The sequence below is a fragment of the Malurus melanocephalus genome, unplaced genomic scaffold (assembly GCF_030028575.1).
Source record: "Malurus melanocephalus ecotype Western Australia unplaced genomic scaffold, MMel_1.1 scaffold_112, whole genome shotgun sequence".
Taxonomy (NCBI): domain Eukaryota; kingdom Metazoa; phylum Chordata; class Aves; order Passeriformes; family Maluridae; genus Malurus; species Malurus melanocephalus.
In genome coordinates, this window is record NW_026623344.1 from 1484568 (window position 1) to 1503339 (window position 18772).

The 18772-nt window shown below is 40.6% G+C and overlaps 1 protein-coding gene across 7 annotated transcripts in view; it reads left to right on the forward strand.

The window, feature by feature from the left end:
- The window catches only part of SOX5 (SRY-box transcription factor 5), a 282661-nt gene that overhangs the window by 123342 nt on the left and 140547 nt on the right, over positions 1-18772 (forward strand). For all 7 annotated transcript variants that reach the window (XM_057369514.1, XM_057369516.1, XM_057369515.1 and 4 more), the window contains exons 4-5: positions 2871-2957; positions 16750-16922. In XM_057369514.1, coding sequence (XP_057225497.1) covers positions 2871-2957; positions 16750-16922 — 260 coding nt within the window. The remainder of the gene's footprint in view (positions 1-2870; positions 2958-16749; positions 16923-18772) is intronic.

Consider the following 18772-nt stretch of genomic DNA (forward strand, 5'->3'; position numbering starts at 1 on the left):
CATACAGTATTTCAACAGGGGAAGCACTGATTAGATCATCACAATCTATTTTATGCCATCAGGATTGCTGAGGGGGCTTATAATTGTGTTAAATTTTCATATTACTCATATTCACACATTAATGAACAGATGCATTGWTACTATTGGGATTTTGCCATTTGGCCTTTCACATCTCTAATCATGATTTCCTACTGAGATCTTTACCGTTCTCGCAGAAATTCAGTCATTGATACATGGCCGTCCACCGCATACACTACTCCCCGCTCGTCTGTCCGCGGCTCCCCGGGCATCCCCGGCGGGTTCGAGTTGCGGGGATGGAACGCGATTCCTCCTCCGGGGGACTCCGGCACTGGGGGCTGCACCCACAGAGCTCAAACTCCCCCCGGGAAAGTGACACCGCGACCGTCCCGGCGCCCCTCCCCGAGCGGCTGCGGGGCGGGCCGGCGGGCAGGGAAGGCAGGGAAGCCGGGAGGCGAGCAGGGATGCAGGGAAGCGGGGATGCGGGCAGGCAGCGGCCGGCGCAGCGGGGCTCTGGCAGCCCYGGCGAGCGGCTACTGTAGCTTTAAGGCGGCAAGTTAGACAGAAGACTTGTGTTTCTTTACGAGCGCACCACGGCGAATATTTTGTCTAGCCGCGGGGGAAAAGCTTTGTCGTGGACTTTGCTGACAATGGACTTAAAAGTAAGGCGGGCTGCTTTTGGTGCCTGCAGGCTCTGGAGCCCATTGTCAGCTCACAATGGATCCCTATTGCCGCATTCCTGCTTTGCAAAGGTTTGTTGGCTTTTAATGACTGACAGCTCTCCGCCGCAAATGCCGCATTTGCTCCGGCCTGTTTACACGTTGCTCCGGAGTTTTTAGAAAAGCGCAGGAGAATAAAAATAATAAAAATAATAAAAACAAACTGAAAAAAGGAAAAGGGGGTTGTTTATCTGACCTATGCACATTGGGAAAAATGATTTCCTTCGTGGGTGCTTCGAGGGGACGGACGAACTTCAGCAGTAGCTGCGCAAGTGCCCGGAGCCCGGCGGCGCCTCGGGCTCGCCAGCCCCGGCACGGACCGTGCTCCGTGCGGCGGCGTCTCCCGCCCGCATCCCTAGGATTTAATGAGATTTAGAGATAAGTTTTAGAGATTCTAGCAGAGAAATCGCACTCGGGCGAGCCCGGGGATCAGCACAGGGAGCGTCCGCGGGTGTGCAGGGGAGATCGGGGTTCTGCAACGTGAATAAAAATGTCACGGAACACAACACCCTCCTGTGCTGTCGGTGGCATCCGAAGGTTGTTGCTGCGCTCCCGATGGGATGCGGGAATGGGACTGTCCCCGGCRCGGGTGTTTGTCTGTCCCTCCGTCTGTCTGCGCACAGCCGCGTGCGAGCAGGGGCGAGGGCGATGCGAAATGCAGGAGASCATCCCCATTTCGCTGCCACTGTAGCTGCCCGTGCATTAATAGTGCCCTGCGGGTTGGGCGGCGGGCTGAAGGGAGCCCGGGCTCGCTCAGCMCCCCGGGAGCGGCGCGGGCTGTGCGGGGAGAACCGGCCGGCACAGCCGCCTCGAGGAACCGCAGCGCCTCCGAGCTCCAAGCTGGGGCTTCAAGAAAGGAGGCGGAATTAGCCAAACGAGATAATGAAGGTTGCTCATAATGGTTTTTACTGTGGGGAAAATTAACCAGTTGCTAATAATTGTATGGTCTCTAGGCCAGACGGTCCCTTTGATAAGTTAACATGTACTCCCTTTATGCTCCTGGTAGGGGGTAAACAAATGCCTGAACAAATACAAATACACATAAACACGAATGTGGAGAATAGCAGTATATGTCTTAGATCCAGATAATAAGTGTGGGTATTGTTATTTAGATGGCACATACTGGGACACTTATCTTTTAGTACACTCCATTTTCTAACTGAATGCAGTGCTAATCGTGGGATTGAAAGCTATTGTAATTGTGTACCCATCTAAATGCTGACAAGAATATACAATTACATTGTTTGGAATTGAGTTTAATGTTCTCTGAATTTTATTAGCATTTATATTTACTTATGCATTAAAATTCTACACAAAAAGAGGTCAGAACACAAGAGTTACAGACATAAATATCAGACCCATCCAYACCCGCACTGCATTTTTTCCTGAAAATACTGAACAAATATATTTTATTTTMTTTTATTTTTRAAGGAAGTGATAGAATCTGAAATGAGCAAATAATGGGTTTCCATTCTAAGCAATGCCTTTTCTCTCTCTGGATTTTGCAGTCTTTTAAAGCCTTTTTCCATATCCAACTTTTTATTATTATTTATAATGCGCATGTTACCGGAAAATCTTTCCACAGTGTGCTTACCACCACACGATGTTTAAACACACATTATAAAGTGGATGTAATTGTAAAGACTCAGAGGGATATAATTACATGTAGCAGATTTAGGAGCTAATTCTTTGCTTCTCTCTCTCTTTCTCTCTCTCTCTCTTTACTCCGCATTTTATCAACATAATTATTTTTTGACTGCAGACTAACACCCAGAAACTGACAGGCATCCATTATAGGCAGCAACTTGTTCACCAAATTGAAAAACAATGAGTTACAGGTTTATGTGTGCCCATTGTCATACAGAATTACCGGAGCTTTGTTCCACTAGAGGAAAAAGCTAATGGTTTTGAAACAGCAGGTGACAAAACACATTCAGTTTTTTCTTTTTTTTTTTTTTTTTTTTTTTTTTTTTTTTTTTTCCCTCCCCTCTTATCAGTTTTTTGATGAAGTCATTATGAACTGGGGCCCAGAATAGGGTTGGCCTTATTTTTAGCAGATAGACTTTTAATGAGTTCTATTGTGGAGACAGTCATGTTGATTTGCTTACATTTTTTTTCCCCCCCTTCACTCAGAAACTCCCAGTATTGAAAAGCTACTATCAAAGGACTGGAAAGACAAGCTTCTTGCCATGGGATCAGGGAACTTTGGAGAAATAAAAGGTAACGCTGTTTCTGTGCTAAAGGAAATTAAGAATGAATATACAGATGCCACTGGCTTTTGGAACTTTGTTTGTCTGCTCCTTTTCCCCTCCCCTTCAAACATGGTAATTTGGGGTTTAAATGAAATGTATGCACTCCCATCTGTGATAATATAAATCAGTGAAATGGTATACTGCCCTAAGTGAATGAATTTACATTAAGCTTTTGTTGCATATATCGTTCTGTGTTATAAATGAACACATCCTATTGCTGGATTGGGAAAAAAAAGTCAGTTCATGTATCAAACATATGTGGTATCAGTATAGCAGAGCTCAGCTTCTGCAATCTGAGGGTGATCTGAATTCCTTGTTAATCTTTTGACAGATTTTGATGATGTGAATTTTTTCCCCCTATTTTTTTGCATGTAGAAAAAATAAAAAGAGCAAAGTTTGTGTAATGATACCTCTAGGTACTGAAATTAGCCAGTGCAGATTTTAAAAGACAGCGTACAACATCTGTGCACTAAAGCATGTTCTTTTAAAGCYGTGCTCCAGAAGGAAAATGACAAAATTTGACCACTCTCCAGCAGCAGTAGCTTCTGCTTTGCCAAGATATTTCCCCATTTTATATATCTGAGGTCATTTTAGGGAACCTGTAGTTGTTTGTTTTTGTGTAATTTGATATTTTTATAATTCCTCTGCAGTGCTTTTGATGAGGAACTGACTSAAAATACACATGTCAAAAATTGTAAGTTTTCAGAGCAGCCATTATCACTCTGAAAAGAAGCAGTGACTCTGATTCTTCTCCCATTTATATCAGTGTACATCTGGAGTAGCAAAATCCAAGCCAATGTTGTTTGGAAATGTGAAAGTACAATGAGATTAAAATTAAAYCCTTCTTTTGTGTTTATAAACTAGATTTAATTTCTCTCCATTATTTTTGGCATATTTACTTACTAATGTTTTCCCTGATCTAGACATCCTCACTCAGGCAGGCTCCCAAACCTCGTGCCTGACAGGTTTAAGGACCTTGTGCATAAGAGGTGGGCAGTAKTCAGTAAAGCATACAGCACAACTTGCTCTCAGAGGTTAATGGATTGGTGCATGTGCAAAGTGTTATTTTAATTATATGGCCCTTCCAGCCTGTCACCGATAAGCCACCAGTATTAGTTTGTGCTACTCCACTGCCTTACACAAGTAGGAAAATATGCCACTTGTTTCCTCTGGCTTCTCCCTTGGAGGCTGTAATTCAAAAATATATATTCATTATATATATATATATAATAATTTCATAACAGAATATAGTGCTCCAGCCCCCAATAGGTTGAGATATTATTATTGTTATAACAGAGGGCCAAACCCTGCATTCTTCATTCCCTCTCCATTTGTGTAAAGCAACAGGTCATGAAAAGGAAAGGCAGCCACTGGACTTACCTGGCAGTTCTAGRTTTTAAAAGCATATTGTTTTAAAATAACATCATCTTTTGCCATGAACAGATGAATCTTTAAGATGTTTTGGGGACAAAATATGAGGAGATGTCTTTCATACCCACTTTTGGGTGTGTATTTCAGCTGATATTGCGTGTTGTTTGGAACCTCTTTAACTCTTGATGCACTGGAGTCTTTAGAAGGACTCTCAGTGATTCTCCAGTGCCTTTGGACTCCATAGAGCTGCTCTGAAGAGTGCTGTGCTCTGAGAAGGTGGTCTGTTCCCAGTGCCTATGATCTTGTTCTTTTGGAGGGCAGTCTTTTTTCTCCCTTCCTCTTTTTCCCTTTCACAAGCTAAACTTGAAAGCAGCAGCAGCCAGCTATATGCTACCAAGAGAGAAATTCAACAGTCCTTTYAGTCGTGCCTGGGGGGGAGGATGGGGAGCAACAGCACAGTCTCAAAGAAGACTGTTCTTTGCTTTAATTTTTGGTTTTTAGCTTCATATTTTGAACACAAGTCGAGTTATTGTTCTGTAGCYCTGTTCAAAAGCCTCAGATCTGAGGCTTTTTAGTGCAACTGTGGTTCTATGGTTGGGGGCATGGTTATTAGGTGTTTGGATCAAGTTTGGCAGTAAGCTGTGAAAACAGGCACTGGTTTATTTTTCCTACTGACTGCCGTGACAGTTGCAATTATTGTCCATTGTTCCTAGGTGGCTAGAAAGGAGGGAGGATACAATAGAGCATTGCCCTCTGGGGGTAAATGAATTTGACTTACAGATTCTTGGGGGGTCAGGCAGGCTGATTATTTAGTGCCCAGGAATGTGGTTTTCATGGCACCATCAGCCGTGAGCTCCGACAAACAATGGCTCAGCTGTATTGCAGCTGTATTTAGTGAGGCAGCAGGAAAGGTGTGCAAGTTGAGCTGCTCTGTACCCACATACGTGGGTACAAACACACATCTATTATGCTGCAAAATGGTTTTGTACTTCTGTAGTTAYGAAGTTTTCCAGTTGTGATTTTTAAATTAATTTCTCTCTCTGTATTTGGCCTGGCAGCTGCGTTTTTTCCGCCCCTCATTTCTCTATTAACAATATTTGGAAACCCCCACATAAGTAGTGTCTTATTATTAATACACCCTGGAATGTGGACAGCACTAGAAGCTGCACTGCCCAACTGTCTTATGCACTGAATAGTTTTTTCCATTTAACTGTTCAAAATTTCATTGTGTTTTTCATTAGGTCTGGGGGAGTTTTAGTATGTCATGTGCTAAAGTCTCAGCACTMGGCTACATATTTTTAATGCCCAAGTCTGTTTTATTACCATCGAGTTTTATTCTCTTGCAGAGATTAAAAGAAAGGCAGATGAAGAGGAAGACTTTCTTTTCTATTAGYGTGATTTCTTTTAAGTTAGAAAGCAGTAATATTTTATTAAACACAGGGGAATTGGTGAGTGGTTGTAAGTCACCAGACTCCCATGTTTTGTATTCAGTTGTTCCTCTTAGTTGCTTTGTTACCTTTGGCTGCTACTTTAAGCTCCCCTTTCCTCATCTGCACGCCTGTAAAATGGRAGAAACATCGCTGAGTATTTGCAGAGAGCCAGCTGCAGACTTCAAGATCACAGTTAGAAGGATCTCTATATATATATATACACAGTTACTAATTGAAAATGAAATGTACTGTTTTATTCCAGGGCTTGACTGAAAGGTACTGCAAAGGAATACTTTTAAAATGGAGCAAAATCTAGAACCTTTCATATCCATAGAAATCACAACTCAAATACTTGTGTTTGTTCAGAGAGACATTCTGAGGCTAGATTACAAGTTTGGCACTAGAGATTTTTCAAGAAATTCTGTTTTGATATCCATGGAATTTTTACCCTGCTCAAAACAAGTGACTCGATAGTAAAACCCACAAAACGTGCTGTTAAATTGAAGTATTTTAAAGTGAAGCTGTAAAGCTGTATGTTAAATTGGTTAAAGCCTGTTCAAACTTACTTATATCCRTCATATTCAAAACCAGGGCTCAAAAGGCCTCTGGATTTTTCATGGATAATGCAGTTTATTGGATTCAGTGGAGCAGAGAGATCTTCAGGTCTCAAACCAATCATCTACAGGAGGGAAAATCGTCCCCTTTTTTCTGCTGTCAGTGTAACTGCCTGGTAGCTGTTCATTGCAGGGGGAAATTCAGGGCTGTCCTCCAGTGTTACCTGGAAAAGGTATAAAAAAATACTTCTTAAATGTCAGTGATCATCCATATATATATAAAATTAACATGAAGCTTCTCTTTCACTGGTGCTGGGCCTCAGGAGGTGTGCTGGCCCCTCAGGTGTGTCATGAGTTGTCCAGTCTTGCTCACAATGGGGTGAGTGAGGCAGTTTTAGCCACTGTGAGAACTCTTCTTAAAACTTCCCTGGTGCGCACAAAGCCTTGCTGCTAATCTTGTCCATCTCTCTATTGAGAGTTGTCAAGACATAATAATGCATATTTTATATGTTCTCCACTTAGCTAATTTTGAATAGGTGTGTGGAACAAAAGGCTAAACAGATTTTCGTTTCCAGTCTTTCTGCCTTTGTTTTCTGGTGAAGGCATTGTTAACAGTGATTGTGCCTCAAGAAAGACTGGGCAAGTCTGAACTTGATACATTTTTGTTKTTGTTTGAAAAACCTTTCCTATTGTGCAGGTTAGTTCCTAAACAACTCACTGTGAATGGGATTGACGTTAGGTTAAAATCAGCTCTTCATCAGCTCTCAGCATCCACTTAAGTCTAGGTGACTCCAGAGGCTGTGTTGGAGTAACCACAGATTTATGGGTGTAATTGAAAGCAAGATTAGCCTACCAATCCTGATCATTAATTCATGATAACACAGACATTTGTTTTGTGTGAGAAACTGGGTTCCAAATTCCATGAAGTATCAGTGCAGGTATTGTGTCAGGCTGTGTTTGATGTGAGATAGAGCTGTGTTTGCTGAAGACTCTGATTTTGCTCCTGTGCTCGSAAGATGGGGCATGAGAGAGTATGCAGTGAACAGTTTTAGGACTGCCAATAATGGATAAAGAGAAATAATCCATTCAGTGATACTATAGCTCATCAGAACCCATGAATTAAAGACATATGTTATGTAGATTCAATGTATGGATTAAAACGGATAATCTGGTAGGTGACACACAGAATCTTGAGATAAGTGAGCTATGCAGATTCGGTATATGGATTGTGACGGATAATTCCATTTAAGTAATGCTGGACAAGTTGAAGACAAGTAAGCTTCGGGTAGTGCTCAGGTTATGTGCAGTAATCCAGTGAGTGACACTTTGGATCGCATAATCTGTAAACTGATGACAAGGAAGCTGGGGATTCTGCATTTAGATGTGGACAGGAAGAAGGAGGGGGAAGGGGAGAAAGATTATTCATGGGGAATACACTGGGTTTAAACCTTTGACTAATACAGCACAGATCCCCAGGAGATGTGTGAAAGCTGCACGCTTTCCTTAGGAGCTGTGTGAATTTTGCATTTACAAATTAATAGTWCAAAAATGTTTGCAAACTTGTGTCAAATCTGGGTGTTTTGCATTATTTTTTGGTGGGCACTGTTGTAAGTGGAGTGGTGAGAGAAGGAGGGAGAGAGTCATAAGTGAAGGAGGTAAGATATGTTGGATTGTCAGCTTTTAACTCTGATAAATTCAGTAATTATTGCAACCTACTTAGTATCTTCTTCTCTGTTTATTTTTTGAGTGGTTTAATGAGTAGAAAGTTGCCAGTTGAGTTTTAGCCTTTTTTAATATTCCAGAGAAGGGCTGGGGTGCATGGGAACCTGCCCAGTTGCATTCAGGGAATCCTAAGTTTTGAGAGGAAATTTGGCAGCTGCCGAAATAGTGGAGGTTGATCACAACGCAATGTGATACTCTCAGGCTGCGGAGAAGTAGCCAGTGCCAGCTGAGCCACACCAACGCAGAACCTCTTTCAGGACAAAAGAAAGCCTGAGGTGGAGATTGGGACTGGATGGAGCTGCTCCTCTTTGTCCCTAGAATGGGAGGTTAGTTAAGGGTAGTATATGTGGAAGGAGGGTTGGAGGAATCTCTTTTAAAGCATCTAAAAATGTGATTTTATGGCAAAACCAGCAAATTCGGGTTGTTCTGGGTTTATATTTTTGTATATGAAGGTACTTAATTTGATCAGAAAAAATCAGTTTCTTATTTTATCTTTAAGATGTGATTATTGATAGAGAAAACAGAATAAAATAGAATTAATTAAGGTAGCAAATGCCAGTGACTTTGTTTAAACGTCTGGGGGCCAAACCACTACATTTAAAAATTGTTCAGATTTGGTTGACAAAAGGGTCCTAAAGTTGTGCTTCATGGTACTAAAATTACCTGAAAGACATGCTGATAGAGCTGAATGTCACTGAGCTGCAACTGCCAGTTTGTCAAAACAAAGCAGATTCACATACACACACACAYTTTTTACCCTTTTTCCTGCTGTTACATAAAATTCCAGCAGCAAATGCTATTTTCCTAGCCTAGTTCTAACTTGTTGTCTAGACAGTAAAACAATGAATAAACTCTGAGAAATAGTCTCAATTCACATGTTGTCTATTCCTTTTGTAACCTTGACAATAAGTTGCTAACCTGGTTGAATACCGAGCTTTGTTTGCAGTCYACTGTACCAAAACTTTTTTCTGACTGCAAATAAAGAGTACTCCGTGACAGCTTCTTTCCAGCGTTGCGAAACAGCAAAGTGCTAGTTTGTTACAGAGCAGACGGCTGAGCTTTTTGTCCCCACAGAATATGAGTTCTTGAGGCTGGTAATGGCAAAAGAGGGTAATTGGTCATAATTTGTTTTTATTCATTCTGCAGCCTTGCACTCAAACACAAAAGATTAAGACTGTCCGTCTGCTGAAATAAATACCTTTCCCATATCTCGCTGTTCTAAAATGGGTTTTTACTTGTCAAACAGAGAAGATTCATTACATAAATCTGTAGGTACAGGCAAATCAGTTTGAATTGTGCCCTTTTTCTTTCCTTGTTTCTTTTTCTGCTGRCTGTGGCTTGCTGGGTAAAAATCAGTCAGAAAGTTTTCTTTTATTATGCTGACTATCCCTATCAATAAGATAAAACAATTTAATTTAGCAAGGTGGGTAGTTATAAGTGATGACAGTCATTGTGTAGCAAAGTTGGCTTAAATGCTTAATAAAAAAATGCCAGTTTTCAGATGCTTTTGTTCTGACAGCTCCAGAATTTAGTGGCCTGAAAAGCTATGTACTAGTGCATAATAAAGCRCTCTCTGAAGTATTGATTAGGAAGCATCAGGGGAGTTTGCACACSTGCACGATCACAGACCCACATCCACTCACCAACACATCCCAGCAAGTACATAATTTACTGTTTGGCCATAAGCATTTCACATTACTGTTCAAAGACGAGGAATGAAGAGTTAAAATTCTGAACTTACCTCAGCCAGTTAGATCTGTTTATCAGACTACTTTTCCTGAAGGAAACATCAGCTCCCCATTGCCTCACATATGACTTCAGGTGATGTCTGCAGCATGAAGGGGAATACTCCTCTTTAAATTTATGTTATAAATAGATTTTTTTTTTAAAGGGAGAGCATGACACAGATTAGTTTGCTTTAAAGTAGAGGAAGACTAGGTGGCCTGTCTGTTTTACTTTCCTGGTTTTCTTACTGAATAGAGTAATGTTGGGTTTATGTGTCTAATATGTCAAGGTTAAAACTGGGGTGAGGAGCAGAAGAAAATATAATTCACAATGGGATGAGAATGATACTCTATAGTTCACAATGGGATGAGAATGATATGCTGGAGGAAAGATACTGTCAGAAAATCCTCTAGAAAAGATACTTATTTTATGAACTACTGATAATTATATTTACTCTTTGGATTTAGTACAGTTAGGACTAGTAGCAAKTTACTCTTTCTGAGTACAGCTTAGGTCACTGGCTCTTCACTTTGAAAAATCTCCTTAATTTTTGTATCAAAACTGTAACATTKCATAGCTTAAAAAGTCTATTGAAAAAACACACCATTGCAGGAAATGCTTGGAGGTGACTCAGTCTTTAGCTCACGTATGGGCTATAGCTCAGTCCTTGTCACATTGTCCTTACATCAGAGTAAAGTTACACAGAAACTGTGTTGTGGCATGGTTCTGTTGCCTGGTAAGCTGGATGACATCAGTAATTGGTTCATTCGTAAGGGTCCCCTTGGCTGAAACTCTACCTAGTATCCAACTGGGTCAAGCGCAGACTTAATTATCTGTTTAACATGTATCACTGTTAAAAGTCAGTGGGGAAATTCGTGGCCTTGCTGGAATAGTTCTACTGGTGACTTCATCGAGGCCAGCAATAAAACCTCCTACAGCTCACAAAGTTCAGAATGACTTTMGGCAAGTTGCTAAAAACTGCATGCCTTAGTCTGCTCTTGGAAAACGTAATGTGTACCGTTACCTTTCTACCTGCAAACAGTCTTTAAAAAGATCAATTAGATAGTGCTTTGAAATGAAAAATGCTTTATCTTGCATCCTCTAATTATTATTATACATCTTAACACTATTTGAATACAGAGTACTTCAAAATATTCTTATTTCCATTTAATGATTTTTTTTTCTCCCTAGAAAACTTTGTAGATACAGGAGGATTTTTTTCCTTTGGTAACCACAGTTAATGATACGAACATAATACAATATTATTGTGTCTTCCAGGCTTTGTACTCGCACATTGTTTTCTTTGATTTTCCTTTGAAAGACAGATTCTGACAGTTCAAAAGCTATTTACGTAATTACTTTGATAGTAAACTGACTTGGTGGATAGATTTCACTGTCTGTCTGGGTGAGTGTGCACACGAGCAGCCCTGATGGATGCCATTCCAGCAGTTTAATGGGGACATGCCAGAGGGATTGAGGAGAGCCTTGCCATGGCTCTGCCCCTGCGGAATACACATCCGTAGGCTGTCTGGGAGCAAATGCTCTCACTGCCTGAGCATTTGCAGCAAAAGCTTAAAATGTCTGTTAAAGAAAATATTGGCTTTCCCAATTTCTCATTTACATTCTCATTCTGTCTAATAAATTATAATAAAGTATTTACTGTTTTGATCGCAAAAGCAGTTTCGCTGCCTTTTTTTTTGCTTTGGTTCTGTTTTGGGTGGATATGCCAAGGTTTCTCCTGTTCGTTTTCTCACTTTAAGTGTGTCATTTGGTCATATTGGTGTCTTCATCCTAATGTTTATTAAAATGTTACTGTCACTGCCAGTCTGAGACTGTGAATCAGAACTAAGAATGTGTAATAGTTTATTTCACATTTGAGTAAATTTCTTCTACTACTTAAACACTATTATGGGTAGTGTTGATCTGAGATGAAGTTTAGGTTTGGCGATGCAGAATGCCACTAATTTGAGTCTTCTTTTATTGCCATCTGCTGTGGGTGTTGCATCCACAAACATGGGTTTTTTTTCTGAGTCTCTCTTCATGGTGATGGAGGATAAGCTGATGCATCTGGAAAGCATCTTTTCTTGGTCCTTTCACTGTATCAACCTGCAGTGTGTACTTTGATGCTCCTTTGCCTGAGTTGTTTTGATCAGTTGTGAGAAATCCACATTTTGCAATTCCACTGATATAGCACAGAGAGAACAGTGTGAGCACCTACAGCAATCTTCTGAAAGGCAGGTGGCCTGGTGGTTAAAAGCTTTGTTAAACATAAAATGTGCAATATCTGTTTGTCGTGGATCTGAGGGTAATTAAGAGTAATTCTTGAGGCAGTCATTGAAGCACGGCACTCTCCTTTTGCTCCTCTCTCAATAGCTCTGTGAAGTGGTCTAGCTTGGTGTCAAGCTGTATGCTGCAGTAATGGGCACTTGGGTTTTTTTTCCTCTCAGCCCTGTTTCATGGCTGGAGTGAGAGCACTGCAATGTGTAAAGGCCAGCTTAAGAACCATTCCCAGCTCTGTGCTGCTTGGAGCAGCTTCAAACGAGTTCAGTAGGAAGAARCAGAAGGTGACTGCTGGGGCTGGGGGTTTGCACCACCTCCCAGGTTCTAGCAGGGTTAGCAGCCGTGTGGATAGTTCATTAATTCATGAGTAGTATAATTTGAGCGACTGTCTTTACTCAGATATTGGCTGAATTGCTTAAAATACTGACATGTTTTGCCCTGTAAGCTACAGAATTCTTAAAATGGAAATCCCTTAACTATCAAGACACTTCACATGATGGTACAGGTTTAGATCTTGTGCAGGTTGACAGAGAAAATAGTGAGGGTGGGACAGAAGTCCACCATCCTTGTTTACCCTTGAACTACAACATCTACAAAAGGGTACAAAAACTAACTGGAGCTCTTAACTCTGTAGTACTTTTAAATACACCAGGAAAAATTCCTGAAACTGTACTTATGTAGTGACCCCACTGTTGCCCTCAGCTCACCATTAAATAAATAGCACTGAACATCCTTTGGCCTTCATATGTTATGCCAACAAATATATGATTGCAGTGGCAACTGTGAAATGGCACTTTTGTCAGCTATTTCCATGAAGGCAATTCTAGAAAAGGTGTGCTGTGTAATAAGGCTCACATAAAATGTACCAGACTTAGAACTAAATGCAAACACTTTACGTTTTTATCAAGACGGTCTCACTCAAGTACTTCCCTTTTTTTTCATTTTCACACATTTATGAGCCACCGATTACCTGCAAGATACCTCAAAACTTTGATTCATCATCAGTGGGGCTTATATAGRTGTGTGGGTAAGACAAGGGGAAATCTACCCAGAATTCACCATCTCCCAGTAGAGCCACATAGCGGATCTTTTTTGCTTCTGGTTTTGTGCAGGTCACCCAGGAGTATGGCTGTCCAAGTACTCATTTTGYAAGGAATTACTACCTCAAAGAACTGAAATTATCATTAAGTACTATTCCAGTTACTGGAAGGATGGCTTAGTCATGTGAAAATAAAGTACCTACTAAACCATGTTTTCCAGAAAGTATTCTCCAACACAAGATTTTTTTTTTTTAAAGTTGATGCTGATAAATTTTCCCTTTTGGTTTATTAGCAAATTGAAATAGCTTGAGAAATATAATGCAAGTCTGCCTTTTGTCAGGCTACTTCCACTCCAGCTGTTTAAACCCAGGGAATTATGCATTGTACTTACTAAGGTAGRACATAAAACACCCCTTTTGGGCATTTCAGATTTTTTTTTCAAAACTGAATAATGATGAAGAGACTGAGGGGATTAGTCCCTGGCTGTATGGCCCCAGTGTGCCTGTGATTTTGGTGTCTGCATTGGCATTTCATTGCGCTGCGTGCTTGCTCTCAGTTCATAGAGTCATAGTTTGGCTTGGAAGGTTACCAGGTCCAAGCCCCCTGCAATGGGCAGGGACACCTTTCACTGCACCAGGTGGTTCAAAGCCCTATCCAACCTGCCCTGGAACATTTCCAAGGCGGGACATCCACCACCTCTCTGGACAAGCTGTTCCAGTGCTTTACCGCCCTTACTGTAAACAATTTCTTCTTTATATCCAAGCTAAATTGACCCTCTTTCAGTTTAAAACCATCGCCTCCTGTCCTGTCACAGCAGGCCCTGCTATAAAGTTTGTCCCCATCTTTATAAGCCCCTTTTAGGCACTTGAAGGTGTCTCTGGAGCTTTCTTTTCTCCAGGCTGAGCAGCCTGAACTCTCTCAGCCTTTCTAGCAGGAGAGGTGCTCGTGGCCWCCTCTGTACCTCTCCCAACCAGTCCACGTCCTTCCCGTGCTGAGGGCCCTGGTGCTGGATGCAGAACTTCATCTTTATTGGTGGAATTCAGATAGAGTGGCTCTTTTCCTGCCAAGGGAGCTTTTTGCTGCTCTGTGGGTCAGTCAGGCTGAAGAAGCAGTGCAGGGGGTGGACACTCGTGCCATGGTCAGGGCGGTGGCACATGGAGTGTCCTGTTCCCTCCTGGGCAGCGCAGCCAGAGCGTTGACGCACGGGGCTGGATATCAGCACATCTTTTTCTGCCGCTGTCGGTAACTGACTGTGTGACCCCTCTGTCTGTCAGTTTACACATATGGAAACATTTTTCCACCTTTCAGAGGTGTGGTGGGGATTAATTTAACTTTACAAAGTGCTTTTTGATTCCCAACTGAAAGCTACTGTAGTAGCTCAAAATRCACTGATGAACCAGTACTGGCTGAGCAGCTTTGATGTGTGTTGGTGTATTTGACAGTGATTTCTTTTTGCTTACCCTAACTCAAGGACTGAGCCAATCCTGWGTATTCCTTCTTTCTCTAGAACCTTTTCCCCCTCTCTCTCTCTCATGCTCACATCCACTCCTCAGTAARTTAGGAATAAAATATCTGCTGAATAAATAAATACAAAATATTTTATTTTCAGATGTTTCAGTTATAGTGGCAGTATGAGTGCATGATAGTCATCATTAGAGGAGCAGTACAATAAACCCACATGGACAGGCCAAGGCAGGGGCTGTCTTCTAGAATAATTATTCTATGCCACTTGGAAACATTGCACCTTTTTTCCTGGGAAAAACAAATAAATTATGGAAAAGTAGCAATAGAAGCTTCTGATTAATTCCATAGCCAGGTGGCAAATGCATTACTTCTAGCAGTTCTCTGTCTCCAACGTTGGAAGTAAAAATTGTAGTTAGAAGTGTTTTCTTCAGCAGTGTTGGTGTTTTAGCACTGGCTTCCATTCTTTCTCACAGCTTTTAGCAGAACAGGTTTAAAGTCCTATGGTTTCTGTTTCAGTGTGTTTCTCAAGTTTCCAGCTTGTACCACAGTTTTTTTGGAGGCTATATCTKAGAATATTCTGCTGTAGCTCTTTGTTATGTGGTGAGAATATTTTCACAGAAATTTCGAGAACCCTAATAAAAAACAATTTAGTTACATTTCTTCTGGTGATTCTTTGTGTTTTTCCGCTTGAATATGGCTGTCTACAAATGGATTTAAGGGCTTGGACTTGGCTAATGCAGCAAAGGGGCTGTTCCTTGGGATCACAGCATTGAAATTAGGTAAAAGTAAAAAAAAAAAAAAAAGTGAATTAAGCTAACTATCAAGGAAAGAGYCCTCCCAGTGCTGCCTCTACAGCTGAGGTACAGCCTTTCAAAGCAAGCAGTAGATGATTCACCATTTCAGACATTTCAATCCAATGTAGAAARCTGTAGTAAATATATTGTGGGGAACATTCCTGCACTGGCAGGGGGGTAGACTAAATGAGCTATTACCAGTAGCTCTTTTCCATGTCTGACTGATAGTTGGCTAGGAACATGTTTGGTATAGTCGCCAATATTTTTTTTTTTTCATTTGGAGAGCACTGGTGACATTGGCAGAAGAATGCTTCCTGTGTTTGAAAGAGGTTTGTGTGGCAGGGTAGTCCCAAAAGAAGGCTATTTTCAGAGGAGGCATTGACACTGATAGCCTTAATCCTTTCCTAAAGGTTTTTTCGAAAGGTTTTCATAGGATCTGACTCATATTATATGAGAGGGTGTGGTGGTATTGGGGATATCTGTGGATTAGCTGCTACACATATTTTCRAGCTTTTAAATTCACAGTCAAATGATACTGCATTTATTAAAAGAACCTTTTTTTTTTTTTTGGTAGTGTATGAATCATAGCTTTTGATTTTTCCTGGAGTTTTTTCTTCCCTTCCCTTAAAACTACTGTCCTTCTGGGTAGAAAATGAATTTTTTCAGAATAGTTATGAAAGTGAGGTAGTGAATTTCTCTGTCTACTGAGCTCCTCTATTAAAAAATACCTAATAACAGTTCAAATGAGAGCGATGGTGAGTTGTGTTTAACTCAGGTTTTCTGATATGTTTATAAAAACTTTTCTTCTTTTAAAAGTGCACCTTGGTGGCAACAGCAGCAGTGATAGGAGCTATTGACAATTTAAATACTGCATCATTTAGTCCTAATGAGGGCAGCTGTAGATGATACAAAAAGTTATAGAGGGATGTTAATGCATCAGTGCTTTGACACTTACAGAAACTTTTTTGTATATTTGTCCTAAGTTTCTGACAAAATAGTTGTCTTCCAAATCTAGAAGGGTTGATTTTGATCCCCAATGTTTAAAACTTGAAACTTTCTCAATATAGGCAGTATTTTTTCACCTTATTAATCTGATTAAAAGGCAGTGGAAAATAGATGAAAGGGCAAAGAAACATTGAACAGGGACACCAGATCAAAGCCTGTGTACAGATTTATCATCCTCCATGGCTCATTTTTCTGTAGAGGAACATGTCTTAGTGTGCAGTATATTGCAATATGCTGCTGCTGCTCTTCAGTTCTGCTAAAACTTTGCTTACAGTAAAGCTGCAAAATAAAAACCTGGCTCGCCCTAAATTTCATCTCTTCTCTTTACCCTCTTTTTTTTTTTTTTTTTTTCTCTCCCCACCATATGATGCCCAGGGACTCCAGAAAGCCTCGCTGAGAAAGAAAGGCAGCTCATGGGTATGATCAATCAGCTGACCAGTTTGAGGGAACAGCTGCTAGCAGCTCATGATGAACAGAAGAAGCTGGCTGCATCTCAGATCGAGAAACAACGCCAGCAAATGGAGCTGGCTAAGCAGCAACAAGAACAGGTGAGTGATTATTACAGTGGCTTTCAGCTTAAATCATTTTCTAGCAGGGCTTTCCAGTAGTTTATCTTTTAGGCTTCATACTCTAAAATTTGCTCGGCACCCAATTTTTTTTCCATTTCCTCTCCAAGGTGAAAAATGTTAACCAAAAACGTATCAGAATTATTTAATTTGCAATATATCCGTTTTGGAATTGTTCAGAGCCTGGTGCCAATAATGCCGGGGTTGTGGGTTCAACCCCTGTATGGGTCCTTCATTTAAAAGTTGGACTTGATGATCCTTGTGAGTCCCTTCCAGCTCAGAATATTCTGTGATTCTGTTCTCTCTTTCAATACTGTTTGGGTTTTTTAGCTATCTGTAAAAAAAACCCAGGCAAATTCAGCCCTCCTGAATAATCCACTCAAACTGCTTGAATTCAGAAATACTGAATAGGTATTAAAAGAACAAAATGCARCCCTTGGATTGTAATGCGAGAAACGAAAAGGTTGGGTTTTGCCAACTGTGGAAAAAAGCAGAGAAGAATATAAAGTCAGTGATTAAGAGTGACTTCTTTCCTTCTAGAAGAGAGAGGCTTGATTTTCAGTTCTTGCAAATATGCCCCTCACTGGAAATGCAAACATGGTTTTCACATGTGATCAGTTCCAGTGTGCATACATGGACATACAACATTTTAGGCAAAAACATAACTTTTCTCACAGATTTTCACTGTGCAGATTTTAACAGAAATGGATGTCTGCTTTTGTACTTGAACATGAGCAGATACCTAGTTTAAAATTTTAACACAGAATTGCAGTGAGTTTTCTGAAACTCACAAAATTCTTTGAAATCTGTTATAGTTGTCATATTCGGTGTTGGTATTGTACTTAAGCAAGTTTTAAGATTCTAAACCACTGCTGATACCCTCAGATGTTTAAGACTCAGTTTTCCCTGGTTTTAATTATTTAAAAATCTTATCTTGAACAATAGGTATTTTGGCCTCGCCTGATATTGCACACAGGGAGAACAGAAGTGACTTACCTTAGGCTGGAGAATTTGTATCATGCTGTTGCTAAAAAGGCAAAGGTAGATGAAGGAGTGAAGGTGGYATTGGCAAGAATTTTACTGAACAGACATCCTGTATGAGCTATTCCCTTTGCCCTGCCTTTTAAGTCACTGTTGCCGCAGGATGGCTGAGGGATTTGAAAGTGGAAAAGAAAATGAAGACAATGGGAAAAGGCAATAAGAAATTAGGACAACTAGGATTTCTTTTAATTGAAGAAATTCTGTATACTTCTGTATTATGCAGAAATTAAAATAACCAGCCGTGCCCCACCCCCCCAAAAAAATGTAGTGATAAAAATTATTTTTCTTGCTTAAAGAAAGGCTCAAGAAAGAAAACATTTATTTAATCTTTTGGATGTGGAGCTAACTATGAGTGAGTGCTTCTTATGCAAATAGTCTAATAATAGAAGGAAAAGAAAATACCTAAGGGGAAGAATGCACAAAATTCCTCCCAGTAAGTATGTATAAGTTCCCAACTGACCCTGAGATGTGTACACATAACACAGCAGAGCTCCTTCTCATGTTTGTACTGCTGTGCTGGCTGTTCATGAGAGCAGAGCTTTTATGATGACTCAAATGAAAGTTTCTCAAATTTGCTTTTTGAGTTTGAGAACAGTTTATCTCCCTCCAGCCTTTAGAACTCTTAATTCCATTCTGTTAATGTCTGCTTTTTCCTTCACTGTGTATAAAATGTGTCCACCATAGGATTCCAAATCATTTAATGGAGAGGGAGGCTGGAAGTCCTTATGGAAAACTGCACTTTGCTTTGAGAGGAGACTTAAGACAACTCCATCCATTTCCATAAACCAGTT